The 27,733-nt window shown below is 41.5% G+C and overlaps 1 protein-coding gene across 2 annotated transcripts in view; it reads left to right on the forward strand.

The window, feature by feature from the left end:
• Positions 1-10,489: 10,489 nt before the first annotated feature.
• The window catches only part of LOC132402201 (xenotropic and polytropic retrovirus receptor 1 homolog), a 444,705-nt gene continuing 427,461 nt past the window's right edge, over positions 10,490-27,733 (forward strand). For both annotated transcript variants that reach the window (XM_059984917.1, XM_059984920.1), the window contains exon 1: positions 10,490-10,760. In XM_059984917.1, coding sequence (XP_059840900.1) covers positions 10,692-10,760 — 69 coding nt within the window. In that variant the 5' untranslated portion in view covers positions 10,490-10,691. The remainder of the gene's footprint in view (positions 10,761-27,733) is intronic.

Genomic DNA, 27,733 nt, shown 5'->3' on the forward strand with positions numbered 1-27,733 from the left:
TTAAGAAGAGTACCATAAGTTTCTTCAGATACATAAAGTGTAAAAGAAGTGAGAGTGGTCATCTGACTGCTAGAAAATGATTCTGGAGAGGCAGTAACGGGAGACAAGGGAATGGTGGATGAACTGAGTAAGCACTTTGGATCAGTCTTCACACTAGTGATATGGTGGAAGTTACAGGTGTCAGGGGTTCTTGGGAAACTGAAAGGTCTGAAGTTAGGCAATTCCAGCTAGGCCAGATGGTATATACCCCAGGGTTCAGAAAGAGGTGGCTGAAGAGATTGTGGAGGGATTAGTAATGGTTTCTCTGGAATGGTCCCAGAAAACTGGAATAATGTAAATGTCACTCCACTCTTCAAGAAGGGAGAGGCAGAAGAAATTAAAGTATAGACATGGACGATGTTGAAGTCGATTGTTAAGGATGATAAAATAGGCTGTAGTTAGCATGGTTTCCTTGACAAATTTCTTGGAATTATTTGAAGAAATAACAAGTAGGATAGACAAAGGAGAATTGATTAATGTTATGTACTTGGATTTTCAGAAGGCCTTTGGCAAAGTGCCATATGTGAACCTGCTAAACAATCTATGAGCCCATGGTATTACAGGAAAAATTTGAACATGGATAAAGCACTGGCTGATTGACAGGACAAAAAGAGTAGGAATAAAAGGAGCCTTTACTGACTGCAAAGAGGAAATCTGCAGATGATGGAAATCCAAGCAACTCACATAAGATGCTAGAGGAACTCAGCAGACCAGGCAGCATCTATGGAAAAAAATACAGACTTTGGTAGTGTGGTGAACTACATATACCTGTCTGGACACGCTCTCCCCACTGACTGCTCCTGTGGCTCCTCCCACAGACCCCGGTATAAAGGCAATTGGAGGCACAGACCCTTCCTCAGTCTCCAGGATGTTGTGTGGTGGTCACTTGCTGCTTGTGCTTTCTTCCAGCCAATAAAAGCCTACCTTAACCCACATCTCAGAGTTATTGATGGTGCATCAATTTTATTGGCTGGAAGTTTTAAAACATGGAAAGCATTTTACATCCAGAAAAATTGGACATTGATCCTCAAGACTCAGAAGCAGCTCTTGCCTTTGAACTCTGGCTTGCATGCTTCCAATCATACTTGGAGGAGATTCATGTGACTGAGCCCGCTATCATGCACAAAATCCTCCTTTCGAGGGTCAGCCCGAAAGTTTACTCCCTTATCAGGGACCTGCCGACCTACCAAGGGGCACTGGACACCCTCAAGACAATAGCTGTGGCCGGTGAACACCGTCTAAGCAAGATATCACTTAGCGACGTGGTGGCAGGGGACTGGCGAGTCCAGCGGGGAGTTTGTCCGAGCCCTACAGACACTCGTGCGGGCCCGCAACTGTAAGGGATTGACGGCGGTACAGCATGCGGAGCTCCTGGTACGAGACGCCTTCGTTAAGGGGATCAGGTCAGTGTGCGTGTGCCATTGGCTGCTGGAAAATGCCGATCTTACCTTACGCTCGGCGATCGAGATGGTCGACACGCTGGAGGCTGCTCTGCACAATGCTGATGCTGTCCAACCACGTGATCCCCCGCCGGTTCCGTGGACACCACAGACCCCGCCACTATTGAGCGAATCGACCACCGCTGCTGCCAGTCGCAAGTCTACGAACTCCCCGAAACTGACCACAGCTGCTGCCAGTCGCAAGTCCGCGCAGTGTTACTTCTGTGGACTTGAAAAGCACCCCCGAAAACGCTGCCCGGCCCGAGAAGCTACCTGCTCCAGCTGCGGAAAGAAGGGCCATTTTGCCAAGGTCTGTAAGTCTGAACCACAAGCGGGGTCAAGCAGCGCCATGTGCGAGACATGGGGGGGCCGCCATCTTTGTCAGCGCCACCTCGCCCTGCCTCCGACCCACGGGTGCTTACCAGGCACCAAGACGGCAATTCAACTCTGGCCTCCGTAAACCTCGACCAAAGCGCCCCACACCAGCTTGCAAGGTCAATGATGGACATCCTGATGGAGGGGCACAGAATTAGGTGCCTGTTTGACACGGGGAGCACTGAGAGTTTTATTCACCCAGACATGGTGCAACGCTGCGGACTTGTGACACGGCCGGTAAGCCAGAGGGTCACCATGGCTTCTGGGTTGCATTCCACAGACATCCCGGGGGGGTTGTGTAGTGACATTCGTGGTGCAGGGCACAGAATATCGGGACTTTGTGCTACTGGTCGTGCCTCAACTGTGCGTGCCTGTGCTATTGGGGCTGGACTCAAAAAACCACCTGAAAAGTGTGACTATGGCATATGACGGGCCCCTCCCACCACTCACTGTCAGGAACCCTCAGTTTTGAGGGACTTCGTCATATACCCCACTACTGACCACGCACACACACTGACCAACACATCCCACCCAGCACCATGCCGACAGCTGCGCTACTGACACCACTTGCAGCCTCTCCACCCTCAAGATCCCTCCCCCACCGCTGTTCGCTAACCTGACCCCCGACTGTAAGCCTGTGGCAACTAAAAGCAGGAGGTACAGCGTAAGGGACAGGGCCTTCATTCAGTCGGAGGTGCAGTGGCTGCTCAGGGAGGGGATCATTGAGCCAAGCACAAGTCCTTGGAGGGCCCAGGTGATTGTTGTTCGGACTGGGCAGAAAAATAGGATGGTCGTGGACTATAGCCAGACCATCAATAGATTCACGCAGCTTGACATGTACCCCCTACCCCGCATCGCGGATATGGTCAACCAGATAGCTCAGTACAAGGTGTACTCGACCATAGACCTTAAATCCGCTTACCATCAGCTCGCATCCGCCCGGAGGACCACCCCTACACCGCCTTCGAGGTGGATGGCAGGCTCTATCACTTCCTGCGCGTCCCCTTCAGTGTCACAAATGGTGTCTCTGTCTTCCAGAGGGAAATGGACCGGATGGTGGACCAGTGCCAACTGAAGGCCACATTTCCCTATCTGGATAACATCACCACCTGTGGTCACGACTGGCCGGATCACAACACCAACCTCTAACGATTTTTCCAAGTGGCCAAAGCCCTGAAACTTACTTATAACAGGGACAAGTATGTGTTCGGAACCACCCGACTCGCTATCCTTGGGTATGTCGTGGAGAACAGGGTCATTGGTCCTGATCCCAACCGTATGCGCCCCTGTTGGAACTCCCTCTTCCCACTACCCTCAGAACCCTCAGACAGTACCTGGGCTTCTTTTCCTATTACGCCCAATGGGTCCCTCATTACACAGACAAGGCCTGCCCCCGGTCAAGTCTACCACATTTCCCCTCTCTGCCGAGGCCTGCGCAGCCTTCAGCCACATTAAAGGGGACATTGCCAAAGCAATGATGCATGCGGTGGACAAGACCTTTTCCTTCCAAGTAGAGAGTGACGCCTCCGATTTCGCGCTGGCTGCTACCCTCAATCAGGCAGGCAGGCCAGTAGCAATCTTTTCTCGTACCCTTCAAGGCCCTGAAGTTCGGCACTCCACGGCGGAGAAAGAAGCCCAGGCCATAATGGAAGCTATTAGGCACTGGAGGCACTATCTCGCCCGCAAAAGGTTCACCTTGCTGACCAACCAGCGCTCAGTTGCGTTCATGTTCAGCAACCAACAGCGAGGCAAAATCAAAAATGATAAAATTTTGCGGTGGAGAATAGAACTCTCCACCTACAACTATGATAGCCTGGAAGGCTCAATGAGCCCCCTAATGCCCTATCCTGGGGAGCGTGTGCCAGCGCGCAGTTCGACCAGCTATACACCCTCCATGCAGATCTTTGCTACCCGGGGGTCACCCGATTTTAGCATTTTGTGAAAGCCCGGAACCTGCCTTACTCCCTTGAGGACATCAGGATGATGACCAGGGACTGCCAAGTCTGCACTGAGAGCAAACTGCACTTCTACCATCCTGAAAAGGCGCAACTTATCAAGGCCACCCACCCCTTTGAGCGACTGAGTGTTGACTTTAAGGGCCCCCTTTCCTCCACCGACCGCAATGCCTACTTTCTCAACATTATCGACGAGTGCTCACGGTTCCCCTTTGACATCCCCTGCCCCGATATCACTGCCACGTCCGTCATGAAAGCCCTGCGCCAGCTCTTCACTCTGTTTAGATACCTCTGCTATATCCAGTGATAGAGGGTCCTCCTTTATGAGTGACGAGCTGTGCCAGTACCTGCTGGCTAGGGGCATTGCTACTAGTAGGACCACGAGCTATAATCCCCGGGGAAATGGACAGGTGGAGAGGGAGAATGCCACAGTGTGGAAGGCCACACTTTTAGCCCTTAAGTCAAAGGGGTTGCTGGTCTCTCAATGGCAGGTCCTCCCTGAGGCACTCCACTCCATCCGCTCTCTGTTATGTACATCCACCAATGCCACCCCTCACGAGCGCCTATTCTCTTTTCCAGGAAGTCTGCCACTGGGACCACCCTACTAGCTTGGCTGACATCCCTAGGGCCAGTGCTGCTCCGGAAACATGCGAGGAGCAATAAATACTCCCCGCTGGTTGAGAGGGTTCACCTACTACATGTGAACCCCCTGTATGCCTACGTGGTCTTACCTGATGGGCGGGAGGACATGATATCCGTCCGTGACCTGGCGCCTGCAGGAGCAGCAGACCACTACCCCGAACACTCCACAGTAACTATGAACCCTGTACCCGAGGTGACACCGCACGCACCAAGCCCTACACAGACTCCTCACGACACTCCCATACCGGGTGCCTTGCACACGCATGAGGGATCACTGACGCCTAGTGGGCTGACACCTCCAGTCAGGCCGGAACCAGCACAACCACCAGCACCTGTGCAATCACAGCCAGTGCTATGTAGATCGCAGCGACAGATTCAACCACCTGACAGACTTAACCTGTATATATACTTGTAAGAAACTTCGTCCCATGGGGACTCTCTTTTAAAAAAAGGGGGGGGGGAGTGAATGTGGTGAACTACACATACCTGTCTGGACACGCCCCCCGCCCCGCTGACTGCTCCTGTGGCTCCTCCCACAGACCCCGGTATAAAGGTGATTGGAGGCACAGACCCTTCCTCAGTCTCAAGGATGTTGTGTGGTAGTCACTTGCTGCTTGTGCTTTCTTCCAGCCAATAAAAGCCTACCTTAACCCACGTCTCAGAGTTATTGATGGTGTATCAGGTAGGACTGAAGAAAAAAAGCTGAGGAGTAGATTTGAAAGGTGGGGAGCAGAGAGAGAAAGACCAGGGGACAGGTTAAAACTTGGAGGAAGAGGGATGAAGCAAAGAGCTAGAAAATTGATTGGTGAAAGACACAGAAGGCCATGGAAGAAATAAAAAAATGGGGGGGGGAAGAGGAGCACCAGTGGGAGGTGATGGGTGGGCAAGGAGATAAGATGAGAGAGGGACAAAGGGATGGGAAATGGTGAAGGGGGGTTGGGGAAGACGCACTACTGGAAGTTTGATAAATCAATGTTCATGCCATCAGATTGGAGGCTACCCAAATGGAATACAAGCTGGGTGTTATTCCTCCAACCTAAGTGTGGCCTTATCCTGACAGTGGAGGAGGCCATGGATAGACATATTGGAATGGAAATGGGAAGTCCAATTAAAATGGGTGGCCATTGGGAGATCCTGCATGTTCTGGCAGATGGAGTGTAGATGCTTGGTGAAGCGGTCTCCCAATCTACGTTGGAGAGGTTATGAGACCATGATTGTTACATCATATGACAAGGCACGTGATGATGATGATGATGATGTACTTGTACCTTAACAGTACTCTCCAGGGTCCTGCCATTAACTATGTATGTCCTGCCATGGTTTCATTTCTCAGAAAGATGTATCACTTCTAACTTGTCCCAGTTAAATTCTATCTGCCATTCCCTTGTTCTCTTTCCAAGTTGTTCTACATCTTGCTATAACCTTGGTCAGCCTTCTTTACTGTCCAGTACAAACTAGTTTTGGTGTCATCTGCAAACTTACTAATTATACCAGCTACATTCTCTTCCAAGTTGTTAATATATATGGTAAACCATAGTGGAACCAACTTTACTCAGCCAGTCACAGGCCTTGAGGCTGAAAACTTACCCTTTATCCACAACCCTCTATGTCCTACTACTAAGCAGTTTTGCATCTAGTTTGTTAACTCATCCTGCTGTGTGAGACCTTGTTAAATGCCTTGTTAAACTTCATGTCCTCATCAATCTTCTTGGTCAGTTTCTCAAAAAACTCTATCAAATTCACAAGACGTGATTTCCCACGGAAAAGAACGTGTTGACTATTGCCAATGAGTCCTTGCCTTTATAAATACAAATACATTCTGCCCCTCAGAATCCTTTCAAATAATTTTCCCACTGACTTTCCCACCCACTACTTCCCTGACTTATTCCTGTTGGCCTTCTTAAATAAAGGCACAGCATTAATAATCCACATTTTTCACTGGATCACCTATGGCAAATGAAGTTACTTACTGAGGCCCTAATAATCTTCTCTCTTCTTTCATCTAAGTACAAGGTTACACCTAGTCAGCACCCAGGGATTTATCAACCATTACATGTTTCAAGAACTCCAACACTCCTTAGTAGTATTAATAAGCTCCAATGTTCCTATCCCTGAACTCACTAGCTTCCACATCCTTCATGGTAGATCATGGAATCCCTTTTTCCTACTGGGACAAATTTCTGCTGAACTTAATGGACTAGCTGTTTCAAAATCTTTCACTGCTCATGTACTGAACTATCTTTTGGCCTATTTATTCAGTCCACTCTGGACAACTTCAGACCTTTGAAATTGCCCTTATTTGAGGACATTAGTTATGGATCATAGAACATTACAGCACAGATACAGGCCTTTTGGCCCTTCCTGGCTGTGCTGAACCATTTTTCTGCCTAGTCCCACTGATCCGCATCTGGGCCATATCCCTCCAAACCCCTCTCATCCATGTACCTGTCCAAGTTTTTCTTAAATGTCAAAAGTGAGCCCACATTCACCACTTCATCTGGCAGCTCATTCCACACTCCCACCACCCTCTGCGTGAAGAAGCCCCCCCCCCCCACCAATGTTCCCTATAATGATCATGGGTGTTCAACTACACACTGCATCCAGACAGCTACCACATTGTGACAACTAATTTCCCATAAATTCCAAACAGCAATATTTTTATTACTTCAATGTCATTACACATGATCAAACCTAAAGTAGCCTGCTTCTGGGTAGTTTATATAGCATTCTGCTCTAAGAAACAATCCCTTTCACACTTAAAAAAACCTCTTCCATGTACCCTGAATTGTTTAATTAGACAAATCAATATGCAAATTAAAATCACCCATAAGAATTGTAGTTTCAACTTTTATTGTTATTTCATCACTTTGTCCTTTTGTGAACCAACATCATGGGACCTATAGACAACTCCTACTTGTATCTCCTTTCCCGTTAGTAACTCCACCACTACTTTATGACTTCCTGTCAGTCACCTTATGTACAGCCTCATGTCACTTTATGGACATACCATCAGTCTATGTATATAAGCTATTTTATGTATTTATATTTATTTTGTTGTTTTAAATTATTTTGTGTTCTTTATCTTGTATTGATCTAGTAGTAGTAATAATACTAATTAGTAGTAGTATTCTGATCTAGTAGTATTAATAATCCTACTTTTGTGTTTTTTGTGCTGCATCCAATTCAGAGTAACAATTATTTTGTTCTCCTTTACTTGTGCAGGAAATGGCATTATGCAACCTTGAATCTACAGCATTTTTTGATTATTCAGCACCATGTAAGTTTTGATCAACAAAGCCACCCAAATTCCTTTCACTTTTTGCCTGTTTGTTTGGAACCTTTAATTATCTGAGATATTGACTTCCTCGTCCTGGTCATGCTGAACTCACAACTCTGTAATTGCTATTATATCATCTTCACCTGTTACTGTTTATGTAGTCAATTGATCTAATGTTACACATGGAATGTATTTTAGTTAGATTGGTGTCAGCATGATAAAATGTAGTAAGGTATGTAACAGGATGTATATCAGAACGATTGAGAGATCAAAAGAACTTTTTATGCCAATATCAAATACATCTAGTGTTGAATTTAAAGGTCATGAGTTCATATCTCATCCTAAAACCTTTTACAAGAAAACCCAATGTCAACATTTACATGGAGGTGGTCCTACACTATCAGGGATACAGTGTACAACCCATCAACCAATTTGTTTATTATTTTGTGGCCATCCTCCAGCCTTCAGTACTTTGCAATGCTCTTTCTCTGAGGTCCCTTAAATATGTCCACTTATCAGTGTTCTCTCATAATTTAGAGAATTATCTTTTCTGAAACTGAAAGTAAATAACCTCATCTTCATGTTCACTCTTTTTTCCTTTCACAAAATCTTTCAATATCCCTTTTCAATTTTCTGTTTCCATTTGCATTGCTTATTGTGCTGCTTCAGTGATTTCAGCATTTTATTCCTTTAGGTGTGTTGTGTATTTAAGTTTTCAGTTATACTTAGGTAAGAAGAAGAAAGGTGGCTACCATTGTAAGAACTACTTAATGTGGTTTCATTGTCAACTCCCACAATCACCATGGAGGAGGCCCCACACCCAAGATTGTTTCACAGCCACAAGGAGAGTGATATCCCTTGTCAGGAAAGACATAATCGCACAAGAGTAAGAAATCCTCCAGGATGATTAAATATTTAGGCCTGAATGCCTATATATAGTAGTTGTGTTAACTAGTATTCTGTGTATATAGTTGAGATGCATTTTCCATTTTGTTGGAAGTTATAGCTAAGCAGGGAGGAGTGTTATGTATTTAATATTAGTTATATTTAAACAATCTTGTATAGATATATTGGTTGATTAAATATTCTTGTTCAGTTAAAAAATCCATTATGGGTTATACATATAAATACATGACTTGCATACTTCATCTCGCTACAATGTGATAAGAGCGCGCTTTGCTTAAAGTAAACTTGTAGACCTGCATTCCCAGACTCCCATGTCTTCCTTTGAATTAGTTTAATGTTCTGAAGTTACAAAACCTAACAAGGTGATACTCAGATAAATAAAACTTCTGGAGAATGCTGGTGACAGAACCAGATGGGGAAGACGCATGCTACCTTCCTGAATGTACAAGCTTTGTCTCCACTTTCTTCACCCTCATCCTAAATAATTATCTTAACATAGCAAAAGGTTTCCAGCATTTTATTTTGTTTCTTCTCCTCTGGATAATCATAACTGTGCCTGAACAACAAGGTGGTTAAATTACCAGGCTACCACGAGAAAATCTGCAGATGCTGGAAATTCAAACTAACATACATAAAATGCTGGAGGACTCAGCAGACCAGGCAGCATCTATGGAAAAGAGTGAAGAGCAGACGTTTCAGGCCCAGACCCTTCATCACACTAAATTGCTAGACTGGTATTCTATTGACCTGGGTTAATGATGCAGAGACATAATTTCAATTTAACTTTAGTTAAACACATCCCAGTAAAACAACCAGTTGTCATGAAAGCCCATCTGGTTTACCAAGCTTCACTTAGGTTTACTTATCCCTACTTACTCTAGGATGACTGCAATGTGGTTGATATGGGCAATAGATTTTTCAAGATATGACCAGATAAATATTTTATTTAATACCCCAGTTTTAATACAGCAAGTCCTTTCTTACCTTTACATGGAAGAGTTGGAGACGTGCCTAATCCAATTCCTTTCTTATCCAATAGGACACCTTTGTGATATTTTGAGAGTGCTGTTTGATTTTAAAGCTTTCATAAATAGATATTGTTGTCACATCATATTGTTACAGATAGATAAAATTTCCAGCATCTATGACTTTTCTATGTTACCTTTGAGGAAAGTGGTGGTAAGCTAACATCTCAGTCTTTGCTTTTGCTGAAAGTGCTCCTATAGTATTGCCTGGGAAGAAATTCCAGTATTTACACCCAGTGGAGAAGGATGGGTGATATATTTCCAAGTCAGGATGGTGCAAGGGGAACATGTAGGTGGGACTACTATGCACCTGGTGCCTTGCTCTGAAACGTTGTTGGCGCCTCTGAATGCTGCTTCTTCATTCTCTGTAACAAAAAAAAATCTAGTATTTTTCCTGCTGGCTGTTTTAGCTAGAAATTATCCTATCAATGAAACATTTAAAAAAAGTAAACTTTTGCTTCACTTTTCCATTATGTTGTATTTCCTTCATTTACTTTGCTGCTTGCTGCCCAGGGGGACTTGAATTAAGGCTGCCATCCCCCTGGGCAGCAAGCAGCAAACTAATTCAATTTATATATATATATAAATATAAAACAATAAGAAAACACAGTAAAAGTGACCGCCCGAGCCCGACGCTCCGGCGGCTTCCCGGCAACCGCTCGGAGACCCGGGCGGGGCGGCACTAAACCAGAACAGGTGCTATGCACCGCCCGCCGCTGCAGCGTGACTCTCTCCAGGGTCGCAGGCGTTGACGCACCGACCGGCAGGGGGCGGTGTGCGCGCGCGCCCTCACACGCTCGCGCCCGCCCGCCCAGCGAGAACATGCGCGATCACTGATGAGTGTATTGTCAGTAAGATGGCGGATCATTGGTAGACAGTCGCTGTCTGTGTCCGTGTGAGGGAGGAAGCAGCACTGTTAACGACGACTCGCGGAGTGAACTGCTATCTCTCGCTCAGTAATGGTGTTTAGTTAGCGGGTCCCGAAGTCACTGCTGGATTTTTCAAATTTAAAAAGAACTATCTTCCACCAATCATGAAATTTGCCGAACATTTATCAGCGCACATCACGCCGGAATGGCGCAAACAGTACATCCAGTATGAGGTGAGTACTGAGCCGGACGGGCAGGGGTGGATGGGTTAATAACACTGGGGACAACTCGTATCAGGGGAAAGGGAGACGGAGGCAAGCGAGAAATTGAAGGTGATGAAGAGAAGGTGCAAGACGGGCAAGAAGAGAGTACGGGGATGTTGAAAAATAGTGGGCATTGACGAACGCTATGAGGGTAAACAGCGACGGGAGGAAGAAGGTGAGAAGAGTAATGGGTTAAAAAGTCGGGTAAGGAAGAGAGTGGGTGAACCAGGAAAAGTGATAGCCAGGGCCCCAATGAACTGGAATGAGTGACGGGTAGGGGCACAAGTGTAACTGGTGGGCAAGTGTAACGGGCAGGGGTGAGGGTGACTGGCAAGTATGGGCGTGGTGGTAGAATGGGTAGAGGGCAAGAATGGGCTAGGTGATGAATAATGGTGCAAGTAGTAATGGACAAGAGTGACAGGGTGATAGTTGGGGGGATGCAGGGGAAGGTGGGGGTGACGTGAAGGAGGGAGTAAGGGTTGTAGGGAGTTGTAGGGTGGCAAGTTGAGGTAAAAGTGAAGTAAAGGCCCCTGGGGTTATGGGTAACAATTGGGTGAGGGTGTAGTTGACTGGGTAAGGGTGAAGATGACAGGCAGATGAGTGAGCAGTGCTGATGGGCCTGACAGATAGGGGTCCATGTAATGGAATGAAGGTTAAGGAATGAGAGTGTTGGGATGGTGGGTAAAGGTGACACATTGTGGGACAACAGTGATGAGTGGTGGCAAGGGTAATGGGATGACAGGTGAGGGGCAAAAGTGATGGGGGTGAAGGATTAGTGGTTAAATGTTGATGGTGGGATAATGTATAGTGTTTAAGGGTGGCTTATGATGGCTACCAACATGGGTGATGGGCAGTGTAGAGGATTCATAAATGACAGGAGACTGGTGGGTTATGGGTGAAAGTGATAGAGGAACAAATGGATGGAGAGGCACATTAAGAGGTTGAAGGATGGGGACAAAGTACAGAAGTAGTTCCTTTAGCCCACTGAGTCTACGCCAATGTCAACACTCCATTTACACTTACTATGTTAAAAGTGACAGGAATATTAAATGAGATGCAAAACTGACAAGAATGCTTAATGGGGGTTATTGTAAGTACAATAGGTAAGCATGCAGAGGCAGTGAGGGCTGATTTGCAAACTGAGGGTAACAGGAGAATGATAGGTGGGGGTGCAAGGGTGATGTGACATTGCATGAGGATTACAGGTAATGCTGAAGGGTGCAAGAGTGATGAACATCAATATCATTTGTAATTGCAATAATGTGCTATTGATGAGTATTTTGTAGTTTTAATACAAGTTGAAAATATCAATGAAGTTGAATTTCACAGTGTAACATTTCTCAGTATTGCAGATATATTGTTATATTGCAATATCAGTTGTGTTGTGCATTGGAGATTTCTGATGTTTTGTTGAAATTTGAAGAAAAATAAAGAAATTAATGACTTTTGCATTTATATGGTGTTTTTCATGCCCCCTTCAGTACACCCAGGGTATTTTACAGTTAATTAAATACTTGAAATGCAGTCACTGCAATAGTATGAAAACTGACGAAGTCTTTATATTGAATGTAGTGAAGCAGAGATCCTGTGGTTGATTTTTCCTGACCCTAGTTAGGGCTATTCAGCCACAGTCCTGCTTCTGTTAACCGTGAAAACAAAATTATATTCAATAGTTGAACGGTATAATAGAATTAGATCGCCCATTTCATCTATTAAGCTTGCGCTGGCATTTTAAAATAGTTGTCCTTTAATTCTGTTTTCTTGATTTTTCCTTGCAAATCTGATTCCTACTTAAAGTCATTGAATCTGTTTTCAGCACCCTTTTGTGTAGTACGTTTGTTGAGAGGTAGAGTGATGAAGCTCGTGGAACTGTGGCCTATTGGCTCTAGTGACCCAGATTCACTCCTGACCTCCTACAATGCAGTCAGCAAAATGGTGCCATTTCTCTATTCCTGGTACATTCCCAAAATGTGCAGGTTAACTGAAGAATATAAGTTATTCCTATTGTGCAGATGACTAGTCAAATACAGGGGTAAATTGATGGGAATGTAAGGAGAATAACGGGTAGGGCTAAAATGCATATCTAATGATGGGTCTGAGTTGATGGGCTGAAGGGCTGTTTCAGTTTTCTCTGTGACAAAAAGAAATGTAATGTTGGAACTGTGTTGTTGATGCCCATGTATTTTACAACCTGTTGAGGCAGTGTGAGTTGGGATTGGGATACAAAATGATTGAAAGGGAAGAAATTTGCAAGTATTTTTATAAAAATATGTTGGGGCAAGATATGCAAATAACTATGGGATATGATTAGATTTCACCAAAACAACATTTGTAAGTGCATTTGACTTGATCACTAATGCACATGTATGTGTTAATTAGGTATGCCAGACTTGACTATGCAGTTATTTATAATTCAGCAATTTATAAAGCTATGATTGTTCTAATGCCAGGTTCATTTTATCATTCTGTTATCATTCATAATTTCACCATACCTTCCAAAATAATGTGAAATGGTTTTGCAATTATTTGCATTAAGTACAGAGCATAACATTTAAGAACAAAACTAACAAGTAACAGTGTAACAAAGTGGTTTGTATGAGGCAGATGGACTGCTTGTATTTCCACATGAAATAGTTCAAAATAAGAGAATTAGAACCTGAGTAGATTCATTTAGTTTCTTTTTCGCAGTTAAGTACAACCAGCAGAGAGGTGCCTGAAGCACATGAATCCTGCTTATGTTCCATTACCGTTGCCTTGACTTTTAAAAATTTTAAAGACTTTTAATACTTGACATAACTTTGAGTTTTCTCTTGTTTCCATCCATTGTAGGGTAACCAAAATTCTGCATTGGCTGCAATAGTAGTTGTCATTCTATGAGAGTATGCAGAGTCTTGGAAAACTGTTCTTCGTGGAAATAAATTAGAACAAATATTAATCATTAAGAGAATAAAAAACATCAACATCAAGTCTAGCTTGCCTTTTATGCCTCTTTCATTTTGCAATGGCTACCATTTTAGTCATTTGATCTCTAGTGTTTCTACTAACCCATATGTATTTGGAATGTGAGAACACCTGGAGGCAACCCACATGGTCACAGCGCGAACGTACAAACTCCTTACTGAAACTGATCCCGAGTCACTAGTGTTGTAATTGTGTTATGCTAACAGTACAACTGTGCTGCCCTGGGTATACAGAGAGTAAAGGAGGGGGCTTAGGACATAGCCTAAGGGACACCTATGTTGAGAGTTAGAGGGGCAGAGGCAAGGGAACCCACTCTTACCACTTGCCAGCGATCTGACAGAAAGTCCAGGATCCAGCTACACAATGCAGGGTGAAGGCCAAGGTCTCAGAGCATTTTGTCGTGCCTGGAAGGATTTATGGTGTTGAATGCTGAACTGTAGTCCAAGAACAGCATTTTCACATAAGCATCTTCGCCAGATGTGTAAGGATGGTGTGGACATGTTAACACTGGAAATGCTATATAAACACAGTTGTTGGATTGTACATAATGGTAATCTACTTTTCCAAATATCTGAGTAAATTCCAGGTCTTATTTGGGATGAAGGATCATTCAATTTGAGGAACAGAATTACAGACAGTAGTAGTTTATACAAAAGATAATTATAGAGAGGAAGATGCCTTCATAATTCACCAGTAGCTGGAAAATAAGTGTTTAGGGATGCTTTTATCACTGCTTACGATTTACATGGAGAGTTCAGATGATGTTAGCAATTCTTTGAGCTTGTGGTTTATTTGGCTGAAACCTGAAATTGGATTATTACCTATAATCATCACACTGATGGCCTTTATTACTAATCTCAGAATCAGGCTTGGTCTTATTATCATTGACATATATCATGAACTTTGTTGTTTTGCAGCAGCAAAGAATGTTGGTCAATGTTAGAAATAAAAACAGAAGTTTCACTGCATTTTTGCAGTATAGTATGGGATACTTGAAGATTTTGGGACAGTTAGTTTTGGTAATGACTTCCAGAATTTTTACTACTTTGTTCTATACCATGGTAGCATAACAGTGCAACCCTATCACATTTAGGGGTGTTCCAGAGTCCGGAGTTCAGTTCTGGCACTGTTCTGTAAGGAGTCTCTGTACATCCTCCCTGTGGAATGGGTGAATTTTCTCTGGGTCCTCCAGTTTCCTCCCACAGTCCAAAAGTGTACCAGGTAGATTAATTGGTTAATATATATTGTCTTGTGATTAGGGTTAATTGGATTTGTCAGGAGTTGCTGGTGTGGCATGGTATCAAGGACTGGAAGGGCCTACTTTTCATTATATAGCTAAATAATTAAATGCTGTACCCTGGTAGAGATGGTAGTTTTGTTTCCATAAGCAATAAAGATCCTTGCCCTATAATTATTCTTACTTTTTATCTGGTGAAAGTTCAGCAGCTGTGTACACACTTTTACCAACTGGCACCTCAGCTCTCAAGTCTCAAGTGACGAGATGTATTTTCCAAGTGTCTTGTTTATACATGTTTGAACAAACTGAGCTCCACAATGATGAATTTTCAATAGCACTGTTTAGACACTCTTGTAGATGATGATGGGATTCTATGGTTTAGTCACAGCCATTCAAAAAAAATTGAGCCAGTACCATATTAAATAATTTAATGATATTAGATATGTTGGGTGTCTCTGCTGTTGAATAAGTCTTTTGGATTCTTTCTTTCTGGAATATGAAATTTTAATTAGTGATGACTTATGTGAACTGGGAAGTATGGGAATTCAAAAATGTGCTTGCATTACCTATTCACCAGGCATTGTAAGTTAAAATGGCACCATAACAGTGCCTTTCCATTGAGTACTGGTCCTTTATTAGCATCTCATTGTCCAAAAGCTGAGCTCAGTCTCTTCATTCCCCTCAGTATCTTAGAATTGCTCCTTATTTAGTGTTTGGCTTTAAGTCTGTATTCTGCTTATGAAGTGTAACTTGGAGCAGAAAAAGTTGTTGATAATAGAGTAGCAAAACAATATCATTTGTTATTTCATTTGGCCCCAAATAACTTCTAACATTAGCTTGAATAATTTAACCAGAAATCATTGCAGAACGATATTTTAACAGTAACATTAATTTCAATTCAGGTTTAAACTTTCAGTAATTTGAGTTCTGTGGCAAATTGCTTCATGTCTACTATTTCCCATTGTTAATTGAAATGTTTGAATGAGGCAGATAGTGATCGAAGCCCATAGTGGAGCAATCTATTTATGATCTTGGCAAAATGCTGCTTAGTGGGAGAGGCTATAAACTGTTTATTCAGTATGAAATTAGGTGCTGAATACTGTATAACAGAGTTTTGAGTACAGCAGAGAACTAAAGTGATATCAGAATACACAATAACATGAACATAGCATTGATTTGAATGAGACAAGTTATGTACTGTAAAGTTTGGTCACTAACTAGAGTACCTTCATCAGTCAGGAGTTGAGTATAAAAGTCAGGAAATTATTTTGCAATTCTTTAAAACCTTTGTACAACCACATTTGGCATATTTTGTGTGATTCTGGATGCCATATTACAGGAGGGATGTGGAAGCTTTGGAGAGGGTGGAGAAGTTCACCAGGATGTTGCATGGATAAAAGGTGAGGTTAGATAAAACTTGGATTGTTTTCTCTGGACATCAGATGCTAAAGGATGACTTGACAGAAATACATAAAATTATGAGAGGCATAGATGAGTTACATAGTTAGTCTTCTCTAGGTGGGAAATGTCAAATATAAGAAAACGTAGCTTTAAAGTGATCGGAGAAAGCTTAAAGGAGATTTAGGAGGCCTGTCCTGGAATTAGAAGACTTGTCCATTTGTGTGCATGGGTGGGTGGGAGGGAGGTAAGGGCTTGGTTTGTTGTTGCTTGTATGTTCTGTGAAAATGGGTGGCATGCTATGTTGGTGCTAGATTGTGTGGTGACACTTGCGGGCTGCCCCAGCACATCCTTGGGTTGTGTTGTTTGTTAATGCAAATGACACATTTCACTGTATGTTTCAATGTATGGTACATGTGATTAATAAATGTATCTGAATCCAAATGTTCTTTTTACACAGAGAGTGCTACCAGGGGAAGTACTGGAAGCAGGTCGATAGCAGTATTTAGATAGGCACATGCTCAGACAGAAAATGAAAGGTAGGGTGATGGGCACACACAGGCAGATAGAATTAGTTTTTCATTGTGAACTGAAGGGTCTGTTTCTCCATAGTACAGATACATGAATAAATTAGGTTATTTTGTTGTCTATCAGATTGTAGTCATCACATGTATTTTGAAAGGAACAATGGCCAATAAATTAAAAACATTGAACTCTTTGGAAAAAATTCATGTTTTGTACTTGTGTTGACATATATTACTCTACTATCCCAGCTAATGAAGATAACTAGTGCATTCCAGAGTAGGAACCTCAGAGCTTCTGCTATTAGCTGATGTAATCTGATGCTTAAAATTATGGGTACATTGGCCCTTTGGCTCACTCCAGAATTTTATAGAATCATGGGTGATCTACTCATCTATTTTCATGCTCTTACCTTGAATTGCTCCAATGTACAAAAAATTACCAATCTCAGTTTTTAATGAAATCAATGAATCAAATACAGAGCCCACTGAGTTTGAGCCTACCATGTAGTCACCTTCCAAGAGAGGCAGTTTCTCTTCATTTCAATCCTAAACGGTATGCCTGTTATTTGGGGATATGGGCATTAGTTTTAGCCTTCCCAGCCTGGCCTTAAGAATTTTGTATGTTTCAATGTGGTCTCTCTCATTGTTTTAAACTGTAAAGAAACAAGGCCTAGCCTTGCTCAAACTTTCTTCGTATTAGAGACCAGCAAATGCCGGAACAAGTATGGTAAAGTACATCTGTACTCATGTACTTAAATCTTTTACAATAAAAGGCAATAATTGGTCTTCCTAATAGCTTTGCATTATTGCTTCTTAGCTCCCATTGTGTCTGTAAAAGACTCCTAGATGTCTTTGAATGTGAACACTTTCCCAGTATTTTAATATTAGAAAAATATATGCAAGTATTTGATGTTTATATTTATCCAAAGTGGATAACTTCATTTTTTTTCAACATAATATGAATTATGTATAGTTAATTCACCTCACTAGCCACACATCTTAATATGAGTAGGATCTATTTATTCTTAATTTTCTGTTGTTACTCTGTTTTCTACAACATTTATGATCTAAAAATTGGCCAGATTCTGAATTAAAGAGAGGAGAAAATAATTCTTTTGTTCTGCTGCTATTATTTATTAACTTGGAAGCTGTATTTGTGTGGATGGTAGGTGAGAATAAGGAGAGATTCAGACTGGAGCTCTCCATAGTTAATAGCCTATAGCTTTTACTAACGGCTTATAGATGAGGAATGGCTTCTTGGAAGATTTAAACACTGTGGGATTATATTTTACCAGTGTCACTGCTCTAAGAAGAGCATGGAGGAAATTTAAAATATAATCACATAAGGTTATAATGGAAGGATGTAGTGGATGATGGTTATAATATTCAAAACTTCATCTGAGATGATGTTTGTGATGTGATATTATATGGGGCAGTAGACTAATACTTGAGCATAGTGAATCACAGAGTGCTGGCAGATGAATTCTGATTTCATCATTTACCTTGGGTACCCAATTATGTTTAGAGTGTGTGGAATTAATCAAGGTCTTGAAATCAGCTCATCAGGTCTCTAGAGAAATGTTACTTCATGAGAGATCTGAAATCTCTCTGAAGGGAGGAGTAAAGGTAAACACGAGAGTAAAAAGTGGGATAGAAATCATTTGAGATATTTAGTAGGAATCAACTGTCATTAATTGTTCTGTAAACTGCATTTCTTGAAGTTTTGCTCTGAAAATCATAGTATTGTTAGGTGTAAAATTCAATTGATGTTTTAATGTTTAATTCCAAGTGATGGTTCACTTGGAATTGTGACTAGTTTGGAGAATTTTACACTGTTTAAAAAATTCTAGTTAAGAATCAAATTTGATGAAAATTCAAAATTTGAAAAATTGAATCAAAATGAATCAATTTGATGAAAAATCAAAACTCAAATTTGATGAAATTTGCACAATAAGTCCTCAGAGTTTCATATTGAATCCTGCATTGCCAGTTCATGTAATTTCTTGGCACAAATCACTGAATAGTCAGGTCTGTGAACATTCACCAAAGTTTCCCCCTGCTCATGCCTTAATGACTACTGCTGGAGGTTCTGACATCCACCATCATGAAGTGCCTCAAGACGCTAGTCATGGCATGCATTAATTCCAGCCTCCTCGACAACCTCAACCTGTTAAAATTCTCATATGGCTGAAACAGGTCTACGGCAGATCTCATCTCATTGTACTCATATCTGGAGCATCTGGACAGTGAAGACATTTATGTTAGATAATTGTTTATTGACTACAACTCCTTAATCAGTGCTATAATTCCAAGCAAAATCATTTCCAAATTCCTAGTCCTGGGACTCAACATCTCCCTTTGCATATGGATCTTTGACTTCTTAATCAATAGATTACAATAATTAAGGATGGGCTGCAACACCTCCACCATAATTGTCCTCAGCATTGGTTCTCCACAAGGCAGTATCCTCAGCTCCTTGCTCTGCTCCCTGTATACACTCCAGACTGCTACCAGTTTGCAGATGATACCACCATAATGGACCTTGTCTCATACGGCATTAAATCAGGGAACAGGAAGGAGATGGAGAGCCTAGTGCATGGTGTAATGACAGTAACCTTTCTCTCACTGTCAGCAAAAAAAAAACAGCTGGAAGAAGAGTGCTGCACACGTTCCTATTTATATAAATAGTGCTGCAGTGGAGAGGGTTGAGAGTTTCAAGTTCCTAGGAGTGAACATCATCCTAGTCCAACAATGGTAACATCAGGAGTAAGAAAGCTCAATAGTGCCTCTGCCTCTACATGTTCAGGAGGCTAAAGAAATTTGACGTCCCCTTTGTTCCTCACCAATCTTTAATGATGCACCATAGAGAGTATCGTACTTAGAGGCATCACAACTTGGTATAGCAATTATTTTGCCTGTAACCACAAGAAACTGCAGAGTTGTGTATATAGCTGAATATATCACAGAAATTAGTCTCACTTCCATTTTTTTTGTCAACAGTTCTTGCTGCCTTAGTAAAGCAGCTAGCATAATCAAATACTCCACCCACCTTAGATATATTCTCTTTTCCCCCTGCCATTGGAAAGTTACAAAAGCATGAAAGCTCATGGCAAGCAGCAGGCTCAAGGACAGCTTCTATTCTGCTGCTGTAAAACTATTGAATAGTACCTCAGTATGATTAGGCGAACTCTTAATTACACAATCTACCGCATTATGACCTTGCACCTAATTGTCTACCTACACTGCACTTTCTCTTTGACAGTAACACTATATTTTGCACTCTGTTATTGTTTTCAATGCATTGTTATTGTTTGCAGTTCCTCAATGCATTGTTGTAATGATTGTATCTGTATGAATAGTATGCAAGACAAATGCTTCCACTGTCTCTCAGTGAATGTGACAATAATAAATTACTTACCATGCATCTCTTTACCTTGTTTAACCTCCACAAATTCACCAACATGCACATTTTCATGTTGAATTTGATTTACCCACATAACCATATTTTTGGTACTTTCCTGTAGCAAGGAACATCTTCCTCAGTGATAATTACTACATTGACAATTTTGGTATCGGGTGTATTTCTTTGTCACAGTTCCTACATTTGTCCAAGTTATGAAAAACAAGAGGTTTACCATTGAGCTTTGTGGAATTCTATTGCAGAGATCTTGCCAGATATGAAAACTCCTGTTGATGACTAAGCAGATGTTTTTTGTCTAATTTGTCATTTTCATTGGATCTCGCAGGGTGTTGCTTTTCCATTCAGTTTAGCACATATGTAATGCACTGCAAGGTTTCACTGCTAAGGTAATGGTTTCTCTGTAGCATCCATGAGCTCAAATTGTTTCATGGGAATGGGCCCTTTTGGTCTAGGGGTATGAATCTCACTTCAGGTGCAAGAGGTCCCTGGTTCAAATCCCAGACGAGCCCCCACAATTGTAACTCTTGGTTTGGCTAGTGACTTAACCTAGGAGAAGACAGCCCTCGGCATGGCCAAACTTAAGAAATTTTGTTTGGATGGATGTTGCGCAATGTGTCCCCTGTTACAAATCAGTACCACGAAATAATAAGCAGTACATAATATGCAATTAAATGATTGAGCTTTATAATTCTTAATTTGACTATATGGTTAGTACAGAAACAAAAAAAGAAAAGGGACCATTCTCATGAAACAGTCTAATGTGCAACGTTGGAGCTCACGGTTCATTTGTTCCCCATTGACCTCCTCCGAGTGTAGTCGACCCTTGGCTCCAAGTCCACTCCATCCGGTGGTCTACCAACTCTCTCATTTGTGTCTTCTCTCCTCATCCAAAAGACCCTGAAATCCCTGCTCCCACACCCACAAGGAAGAACAACATCCCTCTCATTGGATAGCACACATTCCAAAGCCCAGTTATCTCTAGTTATATCCCAAACATTGCTGCTACAGAGAAACCATTACATAAGCAATGAAACACTACAGAGAAGCCATTACATTAGTGGTGAAACATTACAGAAAGGCCATTACATTAGCAGTGAAACTTGACAGCATGTTATACACATATAAATTAAATACCATGTAGGCCAACACCCTACTAACTTACTAACACTCCTCATTGCCTCTCAAAAATATTTCAAATGTTAGCTTCTTGCGGCTTTCTCTTAACAAATCACATTGACTTTGCTCAAGTAACTTAGCTTTTAAAAAACTCATTTTTAAAGGCTAACACGATCTCTAGAAACTTTGCTAAACTTTTTGCCCGACTTTTGTTTCCTTGTGAACCCACCTTCTGGCTTGGAGGTTTGTTTAATAATCCTCTACCATGAGCCAAACAGATGCTGGAAATCTTGAGCAATGTGCTCGAAACGCTGGAGGAACTCAGCAGTGAGGCAGCATCTATGGAAGGAAATGAACCTGTCATCAGGGCTCCTCCTCCTGTATTGTTACGTCTATCAGTGTTCTAAAATTGTCATTGGGTTCCAATCGTCCTGCTGTTGAAGTGTAAACCTTCCCAACTGTAATTTGCAAGGATATTGAATCTGTCACTATTACAATCCAATCTGTTTCATTTGGACATGTCTTTCTCACTCAGAACCTGTGCCGTTGATTTTGAGGATTCAGCAGGGTAGATGTGAGGAGAATATTCCTCTGGGCTATGGATTCTAGAACTAGGGGGTCATAGTCTCAAAATAATTTAAAACTGAAATGAGGAGAAATTCCTTTGGATGCTCTGAGAGGTGGATCTTGGGAATTCTTTATAGACTATGGAAGCTCAATCATTGATTTTATTTAAAACAGATTGGTTTCTGAATAACAAAGGACTCAAAGGAAATGGGGATAGAATAGGAAAGTGGTATTGACAAAGATCATCAATTATCTTGTAAAATGGCATACTTATCTTGCAAGGTTGAATGGCTTATTCCGTTCCCATGACATTCTAGTATTATTATCATATTGACATCCACCAACACTCTGAAAATTGTGCCTATTCAGGTTAATTTCAATTCAGGCTATCAATTAGTCGGCAAAGTAATGGAAGACAAGATATAGTCAGAGACTAGATATTAGGCAGTGAGTAATCAAATCCCTCTATTGGTCAGAATCGACCATGTATATTGTGACTTAGCTATATAAACAAGCCAGTAGGTAAGCCAGGGCAGTATGATATGGTGAGCAAGCTGTTGCCCATGCAGTAGATTCCCCTCCACGCTGCTGATAACTCTAAAGGAATGGCAAAGACCAATCCAGTTTGGCACCAGCGGCATCGTGGAAGTTGCCAGTTAGTGTTGAACTCTATGTAGGGCTGCCTTTGGGGACACCAGCTCCAGCTTTTCCTTGGGGTTTACTCTTGAAGCCTTCCCCATGAGTGGTATAGCCGCAAGGCAGCAGAGGTTTGAGATCAGAGCTTTTCTTCTCCTGGATGAACTGCAAACCATGGTTGACAGACCCCATCTGTTAAAAGCAATGGGTTTTAAGGCACCAGTAACCTACCTTTGACGCTTCTCCTGTCAGTAGAAACTGTTCCGTTGAGCTTAGTAGCTAAACCATACATGAAAGCTGGTTTTAGTTGTCAGAGGCTATTTGAGACATACACCATTGGAAGCATTTATAGGTAGTGGGAGCTTGTTCCCATTACATCCCCCACCTTGGGCTATGAAATTTTAAGGAACCAATGAATAATTTACCTCCTGACACTCAAGTCTTTCCACCATCAGCCAAGAATCTCTGCACCAAGCCAAAGTAACCTGCATTCTAAACATTCCTTGCCACCACCACTATATCACAGTGGCTGCTGTAGATGTCAGCTATAGTAGTCACTCATGTTAGGGGCAGGACAGTAGTGAATAGCACATTGCTTTACTGTGCCAGTGACCTGAATTCAATTTCTGCTACTGATTTTAAGGAGCGTTTACGTTCTCACCATATGGGTTTCCTCTGGGTGGTCAGTTTTCTCTCACATTCCAAAGATGTACAGGTTATTAGCTTAATTGGGCAGCACAGGTTTGTTGGGACAGAAGGGTGTGTTACTGTGCTGTATCTCTAAACAGACAAATAAATAAGTAGTTTGGTGAAATAAAAAGGACGACCAAAAAGGGAACGCTGGTTCATGCATATTCCTTTACAAATTTGTACATTCCTTCATTGTATAATAACCACATAATAATTACAGCACGGAAACAGGCCATCTCGGCCCTTCTAGTCCGTGCCGAACGCTTCTCTCACCTAGTCCCACATACCTGCACTAAGCCCATAACCCTCCATTCCTGTCCTGTCCATATACGTATCCAATTTTACTTTAAATGACAATACCAAACCTGCCTGTACTTCTACTGGAAGCTTGTTCCACACAGCTACCACTCTCAGAGTAAAGAAGTTACCCTTTGTGTTACCCCTAAACTTTTGCCCCTTAACTTTCAACTTATGTCCTCTTGTTTGAATCTCCCCTTCTCTCAATGGAAAAAGCAATGTCAACTCTATCTATCCCCCTCATAATTTTAAATACCTCTATCAAGTCTCCCCTCAACCTTCTACGTTCCAAAGAATAAAGACCTAACTTGTTCAACCTTTCTCTGTAACTTAGGTGCTGAAACCCAGGTAACATTCTAGTAAATCTCCTCTGTATTCTCTCTATTTTCTTGACATCTTTCATATAATTTGGTAACTGGAACTATACACAATACTGCAGATTTGGCCTCACCAATGCCTTGTACAATTTTAACGTTACATCCCAACTCCTATACTCAATGCTCTGATTTATAAAGGCCAGCATACCAAAAGCTTTCTTCACCACCCTATCCACGTGAGATTCCACCTTCAGGGAACTATGCACCATTATTCCTAGATCACTCTGTTCTACTGCATTCCTCAATGCCCTACCATTTACCATGTATGTCCTATTTGGATTATTCCTACCAAAATGTAGCACCTCATACTTATCAACATTAAACTCCATCTACCATCTTTCAGTCCACACTTCTAACTGGCCTAAATCTCTCTGCAAGCTTTGAAAACATACTTCATTATCCACAACGCCACCTATCTTAGTATCATCTGCATACTTACTAATCCAATTTACCACCCCATCATCCAGATCATTAATGTATATGACAAACAACATTGGACCCAGTACAGATCCCTGAGGCACACCACTAGTCACCGGCCTCCAACCTGACAAACTGTTATCCACCACTACTCTCTGTTCCTAATCAGAGCCTGTCTATCCAGATAATTATATATACCATCTCTAAGAATACTTTCCATTAATTTACCCACCACTGACTTCAAACTTGCAGGCCGATAATTGCTACGTTTACTCTTAGAACCCTTTTAAAACAATGGAACCACATGAGCAATACACCAATCCTCCAGCACCATCCCCGTTTCTAATGACATTTGAAATATTTCTGTCAGAGCCCCTGCTATTTCTACACTAATCTCCCTCAAAGTCCTGGGGAATATCCTGTCAGGATCTGGAGATCTATCCACCTTTATATTCTTTAAAAGTGCCAGTACGTCTTCTTCTTTAATCATCATAGTTTCCATAACTACCCTACTTGTTTCCCTTACCTTACAGAAATCATTATCCTTCTCCTTAGTGAATACCGAAGAAAATAAATTGTTCAAAATATCCCCCCATCTCTCTTAGCTCCGCACATAGCTGTCCACTCTGATTCTCTAAGGGACCAACTTTATCCCTCACTATCCTTTTGCTATTAATATAACTGTAGAAACCCTTTTGATTTATCTTTACCTTGCTTGCCAAAGCAACCTCATATCTTCTTTTAGCTTTTTTAATTTCTTAAGATTCTTTTTACATTCATTACATTCCTCGAGCACCTCATTTACTCCATGCTGCCTGTATTGTAGATCTCCCTATTTTTCGGAACCAAGTTTCCAATATCCCTTGAAAACCATGGCTCTCTCAAACTTTTAACCTTTCCTTTCAAAGTAACAGGAACATGAAGATTCTGTACCTGCAAAATTTCACCTTTAAATGATCTCCATTTCTCTATTACATCTTTCCCATAAAACAGACTGTCCCAGTCCACTCCTTCCAAATCCTTTCGCACCTCCTCAAAGTTAGCCTTTCTCCAATCAAAAATCTTAACCCTGGGTCCAGTCCTATCCTTCTCCATAATTATATTTAAACTAATGGCATCATGATCAGTGGACCTGAAGAGCTCCCCAACACATACCTCCTTCACCTGACCTATCTCATTCCCTAACAGGAGATCCAGTACTGCCCCTTCTCTCATTGGTACCTCAATGTATTGCTGCAAAAAGCTATCCTGCACACATTTTACAAACCCCAACCATCCATCCCTTATACAGCATGGGCTTCCCAGTCTATGTGTGGAAAATTAAAATCTCCCACAATCACAAGCTTGTGCTTACTACAAATATCTGCTCTCTCCCTACAAATTTTCTACTCCAGTTCTTGCTCCTCATTAGGTGGTCTATAATACACCCCTATAAGTATTACTACACCTTTCCCATTCCTCAATTCCAGCCAAATAGCCTCCCTAGACGAGCCCTCTAATCTATCCTGCCAAAGAACCGCAGTAATATTTTCTCTGACAAGCAATGCAACACCTCCCCCTCTTGTCCCTCTGATTCTATCACACCTGAAGCAACGAAATCCAAGAATATTTAGTTGCCAATCACACCCCTCCTGCAACCATGTTTCACAACATCATATTTGCATCATACTGTGTCTGGATCTAAGTCTTAGAGCTCCCTTTTGATCAGCATTCCCTGCCCTTAGTGTCTCTGCAGCAGTTTTATTAAATTGGATTACAACACTACAAGGTAGTTTAGGATAGGCAACAAACGCTAATCTAAATAAATAAAATACAAACAAGTGTTCAACTGCTACTCAATAACACCTTTGATCTTGCTACTAGGGAGTCAAACTTGTGGCTTTGAAAACCTCCATAACACCTTCTACTTATCCCATCCCATGTGGCTGAATTCAATAGATTCTGCCCTGATTATACTCTATTGAACAACATTCACCCTTTCTATTATTGAGAGACTGGTTAGAGAGTGTGAATCAAATCCATGAGCTGCTTACACTTACTACCTGATCCTCCTGGGCTGCCTGACATTCAGCTCTTACTTTTTTGTGTATAAGATCATTAGCTGCAGGGTGACTACATTCTGAAAAGTCCATGGAGCACTTGATAAGTACTCTCCATATAACACAGTATTGTGGGTGTGCTATAATATGGCATCTGCGGCCCAAGGTTGAAGTCCTGGACTCTTGTGGTTGATTATGCTGCATGAATGCACCCCAGTGGTACTATTTGTGATCTTAAGTTGACTGAGGAACTCTCTCATGTCACTGTTTACCAGAATATGAACAAAAATTCTCTAGGCTCAGCACTTCACACCTTATTGTTTTAATACTTTAATCACTTTTTCTTGTTCTGTACTTTTTTAATACCTCTTCTCTGACACACAGAAATTTCTGATATTTTCACTCTGCTCAGGCTGTGCTTTTACATCAGACACTCAGTTTATAGTTTGTAGTTTCATACTTGCATACAGAATTAGGTTTCTCCATGCCTATGGTGTAACTTTTTCAACTTGATTAAAAATCCTTAGTTGGATATAAACTAACATTGAGACAAATAAATACTGTTTAATTTCTTCATGTTTACTGCACTCATCTGTTGAACTTTGGAATTAGTAAGGGTATATAACTCTATAGGAATTTATGCAACTATATTTACAAAATGAGAGACAGTACTGAACTAAGTTCTTCAAAGCATCATTTAAAATTACCACATACTACAGTGAAAATAAATCAAACTTTCTTTGGTTAATGAATATTCCTAACACTGTCATTATAATTCTTCAGTTCAGTAGAGAGGTTTATAAATCTTACAACTGTGAAAAAGTGTTAAATTTTGTGGAATTTAAAATTTTGTGATGTTGTGGAATTGGCTCACAATGTTTTCAGAGCAGCAACAAAGGGATCAGATGATAAATATCAATGTTGAATTGAGTGCATATATCATAAGCAAAATTATAACTGTTTGAACTTTTCTGCTTTATGCAAACAGAGCTTTTGTTTACATGTTTTGATTGCTGCCTTTTTCACCTTTAACTGATTATAATTTCCCTATATAAATCAAACACTAAATCAGTACTGTTGAACCTCGAAGGGAACATTTTACTTGAAACAAAAGTATGCAAAATTCATTGTTGTATATGCAGAAAATTTTGCTAAGCTGAAAAAAAAGTTGTGTTTGCCCAATCAGATTCTGCCTGATATCTGGGATTGTTGTCCAAGTTGGGATAAGTGTTCCACAATTCAGATAAGTAATAGCCTGACATA

This window comes from Hypanus sabinus, chromosome 11 (assembly GCF_030144855.1).
Source record: "Hypanus sabinus isolate sHypSab1 chromosome 11, sHypSab1.hap1, whole genome shotgun sequence".
Lineage (NCBI taxonomy): Eukaryota > Metazoa > Chordata > Chondrichthyes > Myliobatiformes > Dasyatidae > Hypanus > Hypanus sabinus.